Source organism: Vanrija albida, assembly GCF_041260175.1.
Source record: "Vanrija albida strain AlHP1 chromosome Unknown contig_1, whole genome shotgun sequence".
Lineage (NCBI taxonomy): Eukaryota > Fungi > Basidiomycota > Tremellomycetes > Trichosporonales > Trichosporonaceae > Vanrija > Vanrija albida.
Genome location: NW_027191420.1, coordinates 3,314,687 through 3,331,435, shown reverse-complemented (window position 1 = coordinate 3,331,435; position 16,749 = coordinate 3,314,687). Strand labels below are relative to the sequence as shown.

The following is a 16,749-nucleotide window of genomic DNA, read 5'->3' as shown; positions in this document are numbered from 1 at the left end:
GCATCCGTCTAGCGCCAGTCGCGCGCCAGTCGAGCCAGTCCAGTCTGTCGCTCACCGCCCCGCCCGCCCGCGCGCCCAACTCATTTGCCCAGTCCCGCCCACCCCTGGCCTGCCTCTCTGTCGCCAGCCAGCAAGCCGTCACCGTTTCCCTTTTAGATAATCCCAGTCGGATTGCGACTTTCTCTCTTCTCTTCATACCCATCCTCTTCACCAAAATGTCTACTAGCACCAGCACTGTGAGTGGCCTCGACGACGCGGTGGGGTGTGTGTGCTGCCCCGCGCCGGAGCCCACGGCTTCGGCTGGGCCCGCGTGCTGCGGACGCACGACGCGACTGGCCTGCCCGGCTGTCGCGCTGTCGCGCTGCACTGCAGCACACACCCCGCCTACGTGCCGCCCCCACCGTCACGCAGCGCTCACACACACACAGGAGAAGATCACCGAGGTCGGCCACAACCGCTTCGGCTTTGACTCGCGTATCGAGGTCGAGACGCTCCGCTCGCTCTACCTCGTGAGTGTTGATCGCTGTTGATAGTCAGCCCCGCGCCGTCGACGTGGCACGTGCTCGCAGTACCTGGCGGAAGGAGGCATCCTTTTTTTCTTCCTCTGTCATCCATCCAACAGAGGGGTCGTGGATGGCGAGCGAGCGCGCTTGCCTGACCTGACGCGACCGCACACGCGCACTGTTGTCACTTTTCTGCACAGCACGGTAACCCCACCCCCACCCCCGCGCCTATCGAGTTATCAGCTCGCTCGCGCCAGGGCAGCTGCCTGCGGGCAGAAGCCCGCCCGACGCGCCGCGCAAGCCAGGCTGAGGGGAGGGGAGCCAGAGCGGGGCTGCCATTCGTCTTTCTTTGTTGCCCACGGCTTATGCTTACACGACGCTCAGACCCCCGGTTACATCAAGTCGGGCGACAAGACGACCCATGTCGGCGCCCCCCACAAGGACTACGGCACCGAGTCGGTCTACGACAAGGACTCGAACAAGATCCAGTACACGACCTTTGCCAAGTTCCCCCCCGTCCGCCTCCTCCCCAACTCTGAGCGCAAGCGCATCCTCGTCACTGGTGGTGCCGGTTTCGTCGGCTCGCACCTTGTCGACCGCCTGATGCTCCTCGGCCACGAGGTCACTGTCCTCGACAACTTCTTCACCGGCTCGCGCACCACTGTCTCGCACTGGGTCGGCCACCCCAACTTTGAGATGGTTCGCCACGACGTTGTCGAGCCCTTCCTCATCGAGGTCGACCAGATCTACCACCTTGCCTGCCCTGCCTCGCCCCCCCACTACCAGTACAACGCCGTCAAGACTATCAAGACGTCGTTCATGGGCACCCTCAACATGCTCGGTCTCGCCAAGCGTACCAAGGCCCGTTTCCTCATCACCTCGACCTCGGAGGTCTACGGTGACCCCGAGGAGCACCCCCAGCGCGAGGACTACTGGGGCCACGTCAACTGCATTGGCCCCCGTGCCTGCTACGACGAGGGCAAGCGTGTCGCCGAGACCCTCACCTACGGCTACCAGCGCCAGGACGGCGTCGACGTCCGTGTTGCCCGTATCTTCAACACGTTCGGCCCCCGCATGAACCCCTACGACGGCCGTGTCGTCTCCAACTTTATTCTCCAGGCCCTCAAGGGTGAGGACATGACCGTCTACGGCGACGGCTCGCAGACCCGTTCGTTCCAGTACGTTCACGACCTCGTCGACGGCCTCATTCTCCTCATGAACGGCCCCGAGACCCGCCCCGTCAACATTGGCAACGGCCACGAGTTCACCATCCTCGAGTTCGCCGAGGCTGTCCGCGACATTGTCGAGGAGATCCAGAAGGAGGAGGGTGTCGCCAACCCCAAGCGCGTCAACATTATCCACAAGGAGCTTCCCACCAACGACCCCCAGCGTCGTCGCCCCGACACCACCCGTGCCAAGGAGACCCTTGAGTGGCAGCCCCGCTGGGCCGTCAGGCAAGGTGTCGAGGAGATGGTGCGCTACTACCAGTCGCAGATTGCCCAGGGCAACATCTAAGCGCGCGCACACATCTCTCGCACTAGCTAGCTTATGCTTTGGTCCGGCCTCTGGGACATTGCTATGCGTTTCCTATAGATCGTTATACCATATGCCACATTCATTGGGACATTGCTGCATTGCACAGTGGATTGCCCAGTTGCCCAGTTGGGTGAAACGCGTCGGCGCGTCGGGATGAACGCGACGGGGCTGGGCGGGGGCACGGGCTTGAGCGTGGGAGAAACGTGACGAGAAGGGGGAGCTGTGGTCATTGGATGCATAAGTGGTGGGCGGGATCGGATAGGAGGGGGGGGCAAGGGGGTCAGGTGGGCTGGGTAGTCGTGTCGTCGTGTCGCCGTTGTCGTCGACGGGGCTGAATTGGAGCTTACAGAGGAGTCGAGGGTGCGTCGTGCACCAGTGGGCAGTGGGTGCGAGTGGGCGGCGTAGGCGTAGGCGTAGGCGGGTGCGGTGCGGTGCGGTGACTCGGCGACGTGCGCCGTGCCAACTCGCGGGAATGCCAGTCGTCGTCTGTCGGCTGGCTCGGGTTCAGGATCCAGGCTGGGAGGCAGTGTTTCAGCAGGTGGGGCAGGTGGGGTTGTCAGAGCAACACGTCGGGCGGGTGTGGGTGTGGGTGTGCATGCAGGCTGCCACGACAGCTGGGACACGCTCGCTTCTATGTATGGCCGTGTGCGCTGGGTGACGGGCAACGATGGCGCCGGCGGCGCCAGCGGCGACGGCGGCCAAGGCGGGCAGCGGTAGCCTGGCAGGCAGGCAGCGTTGCGGGGTTGCCGACCGCCGCGCCCGCCGCTGCTGTGCTGCTGCTACTGCTGCGCCGCTGCGGCGCTGTGCGGTTGTGTTGCGGCGCGCGCGCCAAGCAACGACTATTACAATCTTGTTAATCGAGCAGTGGATGGCCGAACTGGACTCGACTACATTCATTCCATTCCACGACTACCTCCACGACGAGCAGCACGCCGCCGTCGCCGCTGATTCCAACTCTCTCACTCGACCTTTGCACCTCACACCTCACACACCCCTCCTCCTTTGCTTCTCCCGTCTTCTCCCACCCCCACCCCCCACCTCCCACGCATACATCCGCACGCACGCCCAACGCACAGCACAGCATAGCATACCCCCACCACCCCACCAAATGAGCTCGACTCCCATCCGGCAGCCCCGCGGCCCGCCGTCGGCCGCGCTGCCCCAGGCCTCGTCGTCGACCGTGAGCGCCGGCCCGCCCGCGCCCGACGCCGAGAGCCTCCTAAGGCGGAACAAGACGCTCGCCAACCCGCGCTCGGCGCAGGCGCCCCAGCAGGCCTTTACGCCCTCGCCCGCCGACCAGCGCCGCTCGGTCGCCGTCTTCTCGCCCGCTGCCGCTGCGGCGCTCGCTGGCGCCGGCAACACGCAGCAACAGCAGCAGCAGCAGCCGAGCAACGCCGGAGCCACAGACCCAAGGTACCGCTCCGGCTCGTTCTCGGGCCTCGCGGGCTCGGCCGTGCCCCCCGCCGTGCAGATGCAGATCAGCCAGGCCGACGCCGGCCTCGTCCGCCGCCGCTCCGGCCGCGAGTTTGCACAGCACAACCGCACCGAAGAGACGCTGCTCGAGACTGAGCTCGCTGAGGAGTACGACAGCACGGCGACGGAGCGCAGCACCTGGGGCAAGGCGAAGGGGCTTAGCCGCCAGAGCTCGCTTCCATCACGAAGGCGTGAGTCACTCTGCCAGACAATGACCAGCCGCTGACGACGGTGATACCTGCTTCTCTTGCACACTCACACCGCTTTGCCCACACCTCTGCGCACACCTGCCCCTCTGGACCTCGACTGCACACATCCCCCTCTCGACCCCGCAGTCATGCCCAACGGAGGTGTCAACCCCGGCCTGTTCACACCAAGCGACGCGCCCGCAATGCCCAACGTCAATGCCCAGTTCGAGGGCGCCGGCAGCATGCAGCCGCCACCTGCGCCACCTCCTCGCCCGCCCCGTCGTGTCTACCACCCCAGTATTGACCAGTCGCCAGTGTCGCCCAATTCGGCAGCCCAGCAGCTCCAGATGCAGCAGCAGGGCGGCCACTCGCGCAGCCACTCGCACACAAACTCGCTCTCGTCGCTCAACGTCGACTATGGCCACCAGCCCTTGTCGGCCACCTCGCCCATCGCGCCCAGCAGCGCCGGCCACAGCAACGCTGCGACAGCGGGTGGCGCTGGCGTATCGCGCACCCAGAGCCTTCGCGCCCAGGCGCAGGCGTCCAACAACTCGATTGACATTTCAAACCTAGGCCGAAGTGCCAGTATGAGAGCCCCCGGCGAGCTCTCGTGGACTCGCATCGGACAGGGTCACACGTCGCCGCCGCCCCACCACCCCTTCAGTGCCGCGACGCCGCCCCGCCCCGGCCAGTCCAACCTGCCCCCATTCCAGTTCCCTCCGGTCGACGACTCGGACCTCATCGAGCCCACCGACCTCAAGCGCCATCAGTCCCTCACCCAGGGCTATGGCTCGTCGAGCCGTGTCCGTGAGCGTCTCGAGCGATCTCAGGCACTCCTCAGCCTCGAGCAGCGTGAGGACCTCCGTCGCCACCTCGCCGCGTCGCCCCAAGGTACTGGCTCGCAGAGACATTCTCGCCAGCTCTCCGAACTCGGCATCGAGGACTCGCCCACCAACCCCATTCAGCGCAGCGTCTGGACGCCGGGTGTCACTGGCCCTGGTGCCAACGACGGTTGGTCCCACAACGCCGCCCTCCAGCTCCAAGAGGCACTTGACGCCCTCACCCTCAATCGCGACCCTACAGTTGCCACGCCCCCTGCCCACCCAGGCGACGAGCCTGCCTGGGTCACCAACCTCGTCGGCATGCCCGGCCAGCCGTCACAGCAGCAAGCAAGGGGCAACTTTGGCTGGGACGACAGAGATCCGGCTCTACGCGCCGCAGCAGCCGCTGCGTACGGCGGTGGACCTCTCCCGCAGTGGGCCGGCGCACCCCACCTCCAGCAGCCCGGCAACCTCTTCCAGCAGCAGCAGCTGTACGCCCAGGCCCAGGCCCAGCTCAAGCTCGCTGCCGCTGGCATCGGAGGCGCCGGCATCCCTGGCCTCCCGCCTATGCCCCATCTCCACCATGGTGGCTACCCCGTCGGCGGTGGCCAGGGCTACCTCGGCCCCGCGTTCACGCCCCAGTACCCCACTCCCCCTGGCACTGCCATGGGCGGCGGTGGTGGAGGAGGAGGTGGTGGTGGTGGTGGCGGCGGGCCCAACCATCCGCTCAGTGCGCAGGACCTCGATGTCATCGAACTTGCGCGAAGCAAGGGCCTCAACCCCGCCACCTTTGACTGCCACCCCCAGTTTGCCCGCTTCTTCGTCATCAAGTCGTACACTGAGGACGATGTTCAAAAGTCGCTCAAGCACGAGATCTGGTCGTCGACCGTGCTTGGCAACAAGCGCCTCGACACGGCGTTCCGCGAGAGCAACGAGCGTGGCCCGATCTACCTCTTCTTCTCGGTCAACGGATCCAGACACTTTTGTGGCGTCGCCGAGATGCTCACGCCCGTCGACGAGACACAGTCATCGACCGTGTGGGCCCAGGACAAGTGGAAGGGTATCTTCAAGGTCCGCTGGATCTTTGTCCGCGATGTGCCGACAGCCGCGCTCCGCCACATTCGTCTCACCAACACGCCCGAGCGCAAGCCTATCACAAACTCGCGCGACACTCAGGAGCTGCCGTACGAGGCCGGTTGCGAGGTCCTCCAGATCTTCCTCGACCACCAGCACAAGTCCAAGACGAGCCTGCTCCAGGACTTTGCCTACTACGAGCGACTGAGCGCCAACCGAGGTGTCGGTGGCGCCACGAGCCCGACCCCGCCCGTCGGCCACTCGGGCCAGCACACGCCGCACGTCTACGGCGGCAACGGCCAGGCTGCTGTTCAGCCGGCCGGCAACCGTATCTAGGCGCGCCGCGCCCGCGCCACCCGGCACACGTCACGATCATTAATATTTGAGAGCAAACGCATTTTTCTTCGCAGGCGGACGGTCGGTCACTCTGGCACGAGATGATGATGGCGGCTGGTCCTTTACATCAAAACATCCACGACATGACAGCCACGAGCAGGAGGGAGTTACATACCCGCGTGATATCTGTGAGGCGTGTATAGTGCTATGCATATTCTACAAGAAGGCGGGCGAAGCGCGAGGCCTCTGTGAGCCATGTGGCAGATGGTATTAAATGGGGTGCGAAATAAATTCGACGCGTCGAAGGGTGGTCTCTCTGGTGCGCGTGGCGCGTGCCATTGTGCCCGACGCGTCGACTTTGCCTGATCGCGCCAGCCCTCGCCCCCTCGCAATGTCACTCGCTCTCGCCCCCCGCGACTCCCCTGAAGGTCTCATCTCAACTCTTTCTTCCACCTCCCATCAACCCACAAGACAAACAACAACATGGCAAGTAGCCGCGACCCTCTCGCCAGCAACTGACGCCCCCCTTAGTCTTCCCCCATCCCCCCCGCCTCCTCGCAGACGCGGAGCAAGCGACGCCGCAGCGTCTCGACGGCGGGCGACGGTGCCGGCCCGTCTGGCCTGGGCGCGCGCTCGTCCTCGCCGCCGCCGTCGAGTCTGCCCCCCTCGTCGCCGCCTGCCCCCTTCTCCGACTTTTCAGACGACGAAGTGGGCGACGAGGAGGAGGACATGCGCGCACGCGGGCGCCGCGACGCGGCCGACGACGACGAGGAAGAGGACGAGGGCGAGGACCTGTTCAACGACAACATTGTGCGCGACTACGAGAGCAACGCCGACCTCGACCGCTACTCTGACGCAGATATCGACGACCGCTCGTCCCTCCCCGAGATGTCGCGTACCGAGCGGCTTGCGGCCGAGCGCGAGATGGCCCGCCGGGACCGCGGCCTGCCGGGCAGCCGCGCCGCGCGCCGCGGTCGCGTCCCTACGTTCCTCCAGAGCGACGACGACGACGACGGAGGCTACGACGGTGGCCTGCTGAGCGGCATCAACACGCGCCGCGCCCGTCGCCACTACGACGAGCGCATCGAGGAGGACGATGTCGAGGACGACGACGAAATGTCCCTCGAGCACCTTGGCGACATCAAGGCCTCGTCCATCGCAGAGTGGGTCGCTGTCCCGTCCGTCCGCCGCGCCATCCAGAAGCACTTCAAGTCGTTCCTCATGACCTACGTCGACGCCAACGGCCAGTCGGTCTACGGACAGAGGATCAAGCACCTCGGTGAAGGTGGGTACTGGGACGTAAACGCCGCTGACGACTAGTGAACTCCGAGTCGCTCGAGGTCTCGTACCTCCAGCTCGCGAAGTCGCGCCCGATCCTCGCCTACTTCCTGTCCAACTCGCCGCAGCCCATGCTCACCATCTTCGACGAGGTCGCGCTCGAGGCTATCCTGCTCTACTACCCCTCGTACGACCGCATCCACTCGGAGATCCACGTCCGCATCATCGAGTTCCCGGCGGCCATGACGCTCCGCGGCCTCCGTCAGGAGAACCTCAACACGCTCGTTCGCGTCTCGGGTGTCGTCACCCGCCGCACGGGCATCTTCCCGCAGCTCAAGTATGTCAAGTTTGACTGCGGCAAGTGCGGCACGACTCTGGGACCCTTCTACCAGGACACGACCAAGGAGTTGAAGATCAGCTTCTGTCCCAACTGTAGCGCCCGCGGCCCGTTCTCCGTCAACTCGGAGCAGACCGTGTACCGCAACTACCAGAAGATGACTCTTCAGGAGTCGCCCGGCTCGGTCCCCGCCGGCCGTCTCCCCCGCCACCGCGAGGTCATTCTCCTCTGGGACCTGATCGACTGTGCCAAGCCTGGAGACGAGGTCGAGGTCACGGGCATCTACCGCAACAACTTTGATGCGTCGCTCAACTCCAAGAACGGCTTCCCCGTCTTCTCGACCGTCCTCGAGGCCAACAACATTACCAAGAAGGAGGACATCTACGCGTCCATCAACCTTACCGAGGAGGACAAGAAGACGATTCGCAACCTGGCCAAGGATGACCGCATCGCCAAGCGCATCATCAAGTCGATCGCCCCGTCCATCTACGGTCACGACGACATCAAGACTGCCATTGCGCTCTCGCTCTTTGGCGGTCTGTCCAAGGACGTCAACGGCAAGCACCGCATCCGTGGTGACATCAACGTGCTGCTTCTCGGTGACCCCGGTACCGCCAAGTCGCAGTTCCTCAAATATGTTGAGAAGACTGCCAACCGTGCCGTCTTCACCACGGGCCAGGGTGCCAGTGCTGTCGGTCTCACCGCGTCGGTCCGCAAGGACCCCGTCACGCGCGAGTGGACTCTGGAGGGAGGTGCCCTCGTGCTCGCCGATAAGGGCCACTGTCTCATTGACGAGTTTGACAAGATGAACGACGCGGACCGCACGTCGATTCACGAGGCCATGGAGCAGCAGAGCATCTCCATTTCCAAGGCGGGTATCATCACGACGCTCCAGGCGCGCTGTGCGATTGTCGCCGCTGCCAACCCGATCGGCGGAAGATACAACCCGACCATCCCATTCCAGCAGAACGTCGAGCTCACCGAGCCCATTCTGTCCCGTTTCGACGTCCTCTGTGTCGTCAAGGACGCCGTGGACCCGGTCCAGGACGAGATGCTCGCCCAGTTTGTCGTCAGCAGCCACATGCGCTCGCACCCCGACTTCCAGAACGACTCGGACGAGATCAACACGACCACGACTATGGACGCCGACATCATTCCCCAGGACCTGCTCCGCAAGTACATCATGTACGCCAAGCAGCTCAAGCCACGGCTCGAGAACCTCGACCAGGACAAGCTGGCCAACCTGTATGCCGAGCTCCGTCGCGAGTCGCTGGCCACTGGCTCGTTCCCCATCACGGTGCGCCACCTCGAGAGCATGATCCGCATGTCCGAGGCGTCTGCCAAGATGCACCTGCGCGACTATGTCCGTCTCGACGACATCAACCTGGCCATCCAGGTCACGGTCGGCTCGTTTGTGCAGGCGCAGAAGATGAGCATCAAGAAGACGCTCGAACGCGGCTTCAGGAAGTACGTGCACCACGCGGCCGACGACAACGAGCTGCTCGCGTTCCTGCTCGGCAATATCGTCAAGGACAAGGCGAGGTTGTACGCCGCTCAGCACCAGGGTCAGCAGCCCGAGAAGGTTACCGTGCGCGTTGGCCAGCTCGAGGACCGGGCAAAGGAGATGGAACTGTACGACGTGCAGCCGTTTATGCGCTCGGCGCTGTTCAAGGCCAACGGTTACGCGTTCGTCGCTGGTGAGGGCCACGGGACGATCATCAAGACGTTTGCCGTTCCAGCTGCCCAGTAGATAGAGGGCGAGTGTACACGCCGAGGTCGAGGTCGTAGAGATTGATTTTGTAATGTATCATGATTATGCTTGGAGGTATTGCGGCATGCAGTCGGCTAAAGGGCGATCCTAATGTTCCGTCCGTCCGTGTGTGGGTGTGGCTGGGCGGGGACCCCGCATCGGATCGGATCGACGACCATGGTGACGTCTGTAGCTGATACTGGAAGGTTCGACCTTGCATCTCTCCGTCTCGACAGCTCGACGACGGTTCCCATACAATTTGCGGCCACATAAGAGCACACCCATCACTCTACACTCGTACACATCCACGCACATACACACACCAACACACACACGACATGTTACAAGCCAGAAGACAACTGTCGCGCACAGCGACAACACTTTCCCGAAGCGCCATCGCGCCGCGCCCACGGCTCGCGCCCCTGGCGCGCATGGGTGTCGCCGGGCCGTCTGCGATACGCACGTACGCCCAGGGCCCGCCACGGGGGCCACCCGGCGGCGGCGGTGGCGGCTTCCCCCCCGGCGGCTTTCCCCCAGGAGGGTTCGGCGGCGGACGAGGCAACTACCCCGGCCAGCAGCCGCCGCAGGAGCAGGGCCCGCAGAAGGGCGAGACGCTCAAAGAGTTCAGCGTCGACCTGACCGAGATGGCGCGCGAGGGCAAGCTCGACCCCGTGATCGGGCGCGATGAGGAGATCCGGCGCACGATCCAGATTCTGAGCCGCCGCACAAAGTCCAACCCCGTCCTCCTGGGCCAGCCGGGCGTGGGCAAGACGGCCATCATCGAGGGGCTGGCCATGCGCATCGTCAACAAGGAGGTGCCCGAGTCGATCCAGAACAAGCGCCTGTTGATGATCGACCTGTCGCTTCTGCTCGCTGGCACGGGCGTGCGCGGCGAGTTTGAGAAGCGCTTCAAGGCGCTGCTCAAGGATATCGACGAGGAGGCGGGCGAGGTCATCTGCTTCATCGACGAAATTCACACCCTGCTCAACCTCGGCAAGGCCGAGGGCTCGATGGACGCCGGCAACATGATCAAGCCGGCGCTCGCGCGTGGCCTCCAGCTCGTGGGCGCGTCCACGCTCGACGAGTACCGCAAGACGATTGAGAAGGACCAGGCGCTCCAGCGCCGTTTCCAGCCCGTGATGGTCAACGAGCCGAATGTCGAAGCGACCGTGTCGATCCTCCGTGGCCTCAAGTCGCGCTTCGAGGCGCACTTTGGTGTGCAGATTGCCGACTCGGCCCTCGTCACCGCCGCCGTTTATTCCGACAGGTACATTTCCGACCGATTCCTTCCCGACAAGGCCATCGACCTCGTCGACGAGGCGTGCTCGGCGCTCAAGCTCAACCAGGAGTCGCGCCCGCAGTCGCTCGAGAACCTCGACCGCGAGATCATGACGCTCGAGATTGAGCGCGAGTCGCTCAAGAAGGACACGGACCCGTTCTCGGCCAAGCGCCGCGACAAGGTCGACGAGGAGCTCGTCGAGAAGAAGAAGGAGCAGAGCCGCCTCGTCGAAATCTGGAACCAGGAGCGCGAGCGCGTGTCCGAGATCAAGAGCATCAAGGAGACGATTGAGCGCGCAAACGTTGAGCTCGAGAACGCCCAGCGCCGTGGCGACTTTGAGGTCGCCTCGAGGCTCAGGTACTCGACCATCCCCGAGCTGCAGAAGCGCCTGCCCAAGGCCGAGGCTGAGCTCGAGGCCGAAGCCGAGGCCCAGCCCGACATGGTCGTCCGCGACAAGGTTACATCCGAAGACATTGCCGTCGTCGTCGGCAAGGCGACCGGCATCCCCGTTTCCAACCTCCTCAAGGGGGAGCGCGAGCGTCTTATTCACGTGAGTGGGGTTGTGTTGTACGCAAAGAAGGTGCTGACATTGTCAGATGGAGGACTCGCTCAAGCATCGCGTCGTCGGTCAGGACGAGGTCGTCAAGGTCGTGTCCAACGCCATTCGCCTCTCGCGCGCCGGCCTCCAGTCGCCCAACCGACCCCTGGCATCCTTCCTCTTCCTCGGCCCCACCGGTGTCGGTAAATCCGAGCTCACAAAGGCCGTTGCCGAGTTCCTGTTTGCCGACGAGCGCCGCGCGCTCATCCAACTCAACATGTCCGAGTTCCACGACAAGCACACGGTCTCACGCCTGATCGGCGCGACGCCCGGCTTCGTCGGCTACGAGGAGGGCGGCCAGCTCACCGAGGCTGTTCGCCGCCGGCCATACTCGGTCGTCGTGTTTGACGAGATCGAGAAGGCCCACCCCGACGTGGCCAACATCCTGCTCCAGGTCCTCGAGGAGGGCACGCTCACCGACGGCCAAGGTCGCCAGGTCAACTTCAAGAACACGATCGTCGCCCTCACCTCCAACCTCGGCTCTGAGGCGCTCTACGAGCCCGGAGCCATGAACAAGGACGGCAGCGTGAGCGACAGCGCCAAGGCGGCCGTCCTCCGTGACGTCGGCAAGTTCTTCAAGCCCGAGCTCATCAACCGTCTCGACGAGCTCGTCGTGTTCAACAAGCTTCCACCAAGCGTCATCCTCGACATTGTCAACCTGCGCCTCAAGGAGGTCCAGGGCCGCCTGTCGGGCCGCCGCATCACGCTCGACGTGACCGAGCCTGCGCGCGAGTGGCTCGCAAAGAAGGGCTACTCGGACAGGTACGGCGCGCGCGCCGTGCAGCGTGTTGTGCGCGAGCAGATTTCCAACCCGCTCGCGCTCAAGATGCTCAACGGGACGATCAAGGACGGCGAGATTGTGACGGTGTCGCTCAAGCACGACAAGATCGAGCTGTCGTCCAAGCCCGACCCGAACCAGCCCGAGGCTGAGGAGGAGGGCGACGCGGCCAAGGACAAGGAGGTCAAGGACGCGTTCAAGGAGTCTGGCGAGATGCCATAGGGGTGGCGTCGAGGGGGGGAATCAAGCGCCGAGGGGTTAGTCTCGCGCTGTTAGAATCATTAGGACGGCGAGGCGGGCCGGCGTGGGTCGCTCGGCGTAGGCGTAGGCGTATTGTACAAGCACATCTCAGTAGCTATGATGAGGATGAAGGATAAGGAATGAAGTCATGTTGTGGGAGGCGCGTCGCAGGCTGCATCGAGTCGTACTCTTGGCGCGGACGGCCGTCGGCGTTGAGTTGACGTCATGAGGGTGACCGAAGTGAGGTGACGGCGAGTGACACAGTGAAGGAGTGGGAGTCTGGAGATGGTGGCGCGGTGAATGGTCGAGTTGAGTTAAGAGCCCGCTCCAACATCTCGTCACTGTGCAGTCGAGCAGCCCTCCGGCCTCGAGCCCATTCAGTAGCCTCCCTCCCAGCCGGGGAGGGTGGGGAATGTGAGCTCCACTTGCACCACCACCGGGTCGTGACGGCTCCGATTGTCGCCACGAAATGCACAAAATTGGGCAGCTTACGTGGTCCCGGCGTCGCCAGCCTTGGGCATCACGCGCATCAGTCCGCAGGCCCGGCAGCCGCCGCGCCCCTCGGCGGCCGAGGGTGCGGGCGGCAGGCTGCAGGCTGCATCTTCTCGGTCGGCACGCTCGCTCTGCCCGAAACACATGACGCTGCAGCTGCCCAGCTGCCCAGGGCGGGGGTGGGTGGAGGGTGTCCGCCCACGTCGACTCGCCACCTCGTGCTTGCCGACTCGAGCCAAGAGAAGAAGAATGCGGCCGGCCGTGCCGCGGCGCTGGCCGACGTCGCTGGGCCACCGGGCCCGACGGCGAGGCTACCCAAGTGCCGCTGCTGCCCGGGTGCCCGGGTGCGCGCTGCCCCCGGCTCCTCCTGCCTGCGGGTTACCTCAGCTGTTTGCATGCACTTCTCTACTCTTCATCTCTGCGACTGCTGTGGCGACAACGATAACGACGGCGCACCTGACCCCAGCGCCGAGCCCCTGCCCTCCCCAGCTGATAAGCACACGACGACTGTACGCACCCGGCCCCGCCCCCCGTTCCCGCGTTCCCAGGCTGACGCGGCATAGCTGATAACAATGCGCGCGCCGCTCCTCATCCTCGCCGGCGCGTCGATAGCCGCTGCGGCGGTGTCGGGCCCCGCTGAGCGCGGAGGGCTCGCTCTGCGCCACGGCGACGAGCACGGCGACATGGACATGGGTGGTGGCGACGAGCACGACCACGGGCACGAGCACGCCGCGGCGACCGTCGCCTCAGCCACGACCACCCCTAGCCCCAGCCCCACACACCCCGCCCACCCGCCAGACCACCACCACCACAAGGGCCCCGTCAAGACCGTCCTCGACGACGCCGACATCCACAACTGGCACACCTTCCCCCCGACCTACCTCGACGCCGACTTCCGCCTCACCGTAGACCAGGCCATCTTCGGCGAGGACCTGCAGGATTGGGACCCGGCCACCGTGCCGTCGCACCCGCGCCTCATGGTCGCGCACGTCGCCGCCATGATTCTCGCCTACTTTGGCGCCCTGCCCATCGGTGAGTCAGCGGCCCCACGCCCCACGCCACCCTCCCCCGCGAAGCTTCGCGCGACCCCATTGTTTGCGCTCACACCCCAGCCCTCGCCCTCCGCGCCGCCGGCCACCCGTCACACTACCTCGCCAACGGGGCATTCCTCGCCATTGCCGTGTTCGGCTGGCTCGCAGGCGTGGCTTACAAAGCCGCCATGCCAGACATGTAAGTGTGGCCCAGTGTCGAAATTATTATTCAGGGCGGTTGGCGCCGTTTAGCGGGCAGATTAGAAAATGCCCTTATCCTCGGTATCTGGCCATTTACCCTGGCCAGATTGTGGCACAGATTGTGCCTGCCTGCTTTGGGTCACCGCTGACGACACGCCAGGTATGAGGGCGCAAAGCACGGCGCAATGGGCTCGATCCTCGTTTTCCTGTCCATCGGCCTCGCCGTTCTCGACTCACTCGGACTCATCTCCTCGGCTGTGCGGCACTACCGCTCGGGCGAGCGCGGCTGGAAGTCGTGGCTCACCTCGGCGCTGTCGGCCACCCGCGAGGACAAGCTCGGCGCGGCGCGGTACGAGATGGTCGGACTCGTGCACGACGAGTCGGAAGACGAGGGCGAGCACCACCACGGCAACGTCGTGTTCGCCATCGGTGACGAGGACGACGACGACGACGACTCTCCCCCCGCGTCACCCCAGCCCACGGCCTCGCGCCGCTCCACCGGGTCAGAGGGCACGCTGCACGACCACCACCCCCCCGCCGGGAGCTCGAGCTCGAGCGGCTCGGCCCGGGGCATCCTCGAGATGGGCAGTGATCGCATGCAAAGCAAGCACAAGGCCCGGTCCCGCGGCGCCTTTGACGTGAGCGATCTGTTCGAGGCCGAGCAGCGCGAGCGCACCGCCGCCTGGGCCGCACCCGCCCCTGCCACCACGCCCGCCAAGCACCCCATGTCCCTCCGGCGCGCCGGTGAGATTGCGCTCACCTGGGTCCGCCGCACACAGGTCGTGTTCGCGTACGTCTGTGTGCTCTCCGGCCTGCCCGTGTACGTGGGCATGTGCCGCGGCGGCTACATCAACACGTGCGCCGCGCACATCATCAAGGGGTCCATCTTCTTCGGGTACGGCGTGCTCACCTTCGCGCGCTACCTCGGCGCGTACGCCGACCTCGGTTGGGCGTGGAATCGCAAGCCGGCGGGCTCGACGGCCATGTCGGCCGAGATGGTCGAGTGCTTCGTCATCTTCCTGTATGGCATCACCAACACGTGGATGGAGCGCTTTGGCGCAAAGGCGGGCGACCCGTACTCTGTCAAGCAGGTGCAGCACATCTCGATCGCCGTCATGTTCTGGTTTGCCGGGCTGAGCGGCATGCTCCTCGAGTCGGCCACCATCCGCCGCATCCTCGGCGCCGTCATGTACGCCGGGCGCCCCGGCGACCGCGTGCGCAAGCCGCCGTCGTACGCCTTCAGCTTCAACCCGCTCCCGGCGCTCACGATCGCCATTACCGGCCTCGCCATGGCGGCCCACCACCAGGACTATGTGTTCCAGGTGCAAATCCACGAGCTGTGGGGCATCCTGCTGGCTGGTGGGAGCCTGTTCCGCTTCCTCACCTACTTCTTCCTGTGGCTCCGCCCGCCGACCGAGTCGACGCTGCCGTCACGCCCGCCGACCGAGGTGCTCACGTCGTTTGGCTGGGCGGCTGGCGGCATTGTGTTCATGCTGTCCGACGAGGAGATTGCATTTGCGGCTATGCGCGCGGGCTTTGACGACATGATGGCCTTCCTCAACGTCACGGTGGCGCTTACGTGCTTCGTCTTCTGCTGGGTCGTCGTCGTGCTGGCGGTGAAGGGGTACGCGCTGCTGCGCGTGCAGCGGGGCGTGCAGCTTGCGGCCGACGAGGGCGACGCGAGGGTGTAGCGTAGCGGTGAGAGTCTTCCTTCCCGTCCCCTTTTATAATGACGGGTTATCGTTTTCATCTTCTGGGTGACTTCGTCGTACTTCAGTGGGTAGTAGTTGCGGGGCGCTGCGGCGTGCTGCTAATAATGAAATGTGTCGTATGAGAATGTCGAGGGTGGGGCGGGGTGTGCGCGGCAAGCGAGATATAAGTAGTGAGCGAAGGGCGTCAATGCGGTGCACGAGGGCGGAGGGAGGAGGGTGCGAGCCGTGGGAATGCCAGCGCGCTCGGCGTCCACTGCCGAGACTGCCGCTAATCAGAACTCGCAGCAGGTTGAGCAGGGCGATGGGGTCAGCAGGGCAGGGTGAGTCGGTGGGCCGGTGTCGGCCAATACGCAGGTGGCCGATGCTGCGCCAGTGCCAAGGCAGCCGCAGCGAGCAGACAGAGCGAGTGCATCCCGAGCAACCTAGTCGAGCTTCTTGGTGCGCCTGAATCCTGCCTTGCCAGGGCTGTGGGGGTGTGAGCGGGCGTCTCGGCGCATCCTCGAGCTCCTCCCTTCCGTCTCCCCTTCCTCCCCTCCTCCCCTCCTCCCGCTCGCACGCTCGCACGCTCACGCCGACTCACCTCTCATACCCGCTGCTCACCCCCTCAACAACGCTCCCCGCGCCAGTCTTGTACGCGCCCCGCTCCTCTGCGCGCTTGGCGACGCCGGCGATCGCCTCAGACCCAGCAGCGACCTGCTCCTCGCGGCTGAGGGGCGCGCGGTCCGTCTTGACGCGCAGCTTGCCGTCGGCGTACGTGATGCCCTCGGCCTCGAAGCTCTTCTGCATCGATGCCTCGGCGGCCGAGAGCTTGCGCTGCACGAAGATGGCCACGTCTGGGGGGTTAGCTGGCGCCTTATGCCGGGCACGGGCGCTACGCACAAACCACGACGACGAGGAGGACCAGCAGGCCCGCGGATGTCAGGACGTCGGACGAGCTGGTGGGTGAGCTTGATAACAGATGGCCTAGAAGCTCACGGCATGGTGCTTGCTTGCTCGCTGTTGCTGGACGAAGAATAGTCGACAGAACGACGTCGAAATGTCAGCCTCGAAATGAGTAACACAGGTCGAGGCGATTTGCTCCCGTCCTTCCTCGACAAAAGTTGGTCGTGGTCGTGGTCATGG

At 64.8% G+C, this 16,749-nt stretch overlaps 6 protein-coding genes across 6 annotated transcripts; 5 read left to right on the top strand and 1 right to left on the bottom strand.

The window, feature by feature from the left end:
* Nucleotides 1–215: 215 nt before the first annotated feature.
* Q8F55_001342 (uncharacterized protein) lies at nucleotides 216–2,018 on the top strand (the record flags this gene model as incomplete). Its single annotated transcript, XM_069349968.1, has 3 exons — nucleotides 216–236; nucleotides 429–509; nucleotides 888–2,018. 3 exons carry the CDS (start codon nucleotides 216–218, stop codon nucleotides 2,016–2,018), a joined length of 1,233 nt encoding a protein of 410 aa, XP_069213512.1.
* A 1,129-nt stretch (nucleotides 2,019–3,147) lies between these two features.
* Nucleotides 3,148–5,931, top strand: Q8F55_001341 (uncharacterized protein; the record flags this gene model as incomplete). Its single annotated transcript, XM_069349967.1, has 2 exons — nucleotides 3,148–3,703; nucleotides 3,848–5,931. The coding sequence occupies 2 exons, from the start codon at nucleotides 3,148–3,150 to the stop codon at nucleotides 5,929–5,931; spliced, it is 2,640 nt and encodes an 879-aa protein (XP_069213511.1).
* A 729-nt stretch (nucleotides 5,932–6,660) lies between these two features.
* Nucleotides 6,661–9,296, top strand: MCM2 (MCM DNA helicase complex subunit; the record flags this gene model as incomplete). The annotated part of the gene is made up of 2 exons (XM_069349966.1): nucleotides 6,661–7,216; nucleotides 7,252–9,296. 2 exons carry the CDS (start codon nucleotides 6,661–6,663, stop codon nucleotides 9,294–9,296), a joined length of 2,601 nt encoding a protein of 866 aa, XP_069213510.1.
* A 431-nt stretch (nucleotides 9,297–9,727) lies between these two features.
* On the top strand, nucleotides 9,728–12,173 carry HSP78 (chaperone ATPase hsp78; the record flags this gene model as incomplete). The annotated part of the gene is made up of 2 exons (XM_069349965.1): nucleotides 9,728–11,125; nucleotides 11,172–12,173. 2 exons carry the CDS (start codon nucleotides 9,728–9,730, stop codon nucleotides 12,171–12,173), a joined length of 2,400 nt encoding a protein of 799 aa, XP_069213509.1.
* A 905-nt stretch (nucleotides 12,174–13,078) lies between these two features.
* Q8F55_001338 (uncharacterized protein) lies at nucleotides 13,079–15,606 on the top strand (the record flags this gene model as incomplete). The annotated part of the gene is made up of 4 exons (XM_069349964.1): nucleotides 13,079–13,192; nucleotides 13,247–13,715; nucleotides 13,796–13,913; nucleotides 14,076–15,606. The coding sequence occupies 4 exons, from the start codon at nucleotides 13,079–13,081 to the stop codon at nucleotides 15,604–15,606; spliced, it is 2,232 nt and encodes a 743-aa protein (XP_069213508.1).
* A 443-nt stretch (nucleotides 15,607–16,049) lies between these two features.
* Nucleotides 16,050–16,747, bottom strand: Q8F55_001337 (uncharacterized protein; the record flags this gene model as incomplete). Its single annotated transcript, XM_069349963.1, has 4 exons — nucleotides 16,050–16,092; nucleotides 16,208–16,460; nucleotides 16,507–16,562; nucleotides 16,689–16,747. 4 exons carry the CDS (start codon nucleotides 16,745–16,747, stop codon nucleotides 16,050–16,052), a joined length of 411 nt encoding a protein of 136 aa, XP_069213507.1.
* Between the last annotated feature and the right edge of the window lie 2 nt (nucleotides 16,748–16,749).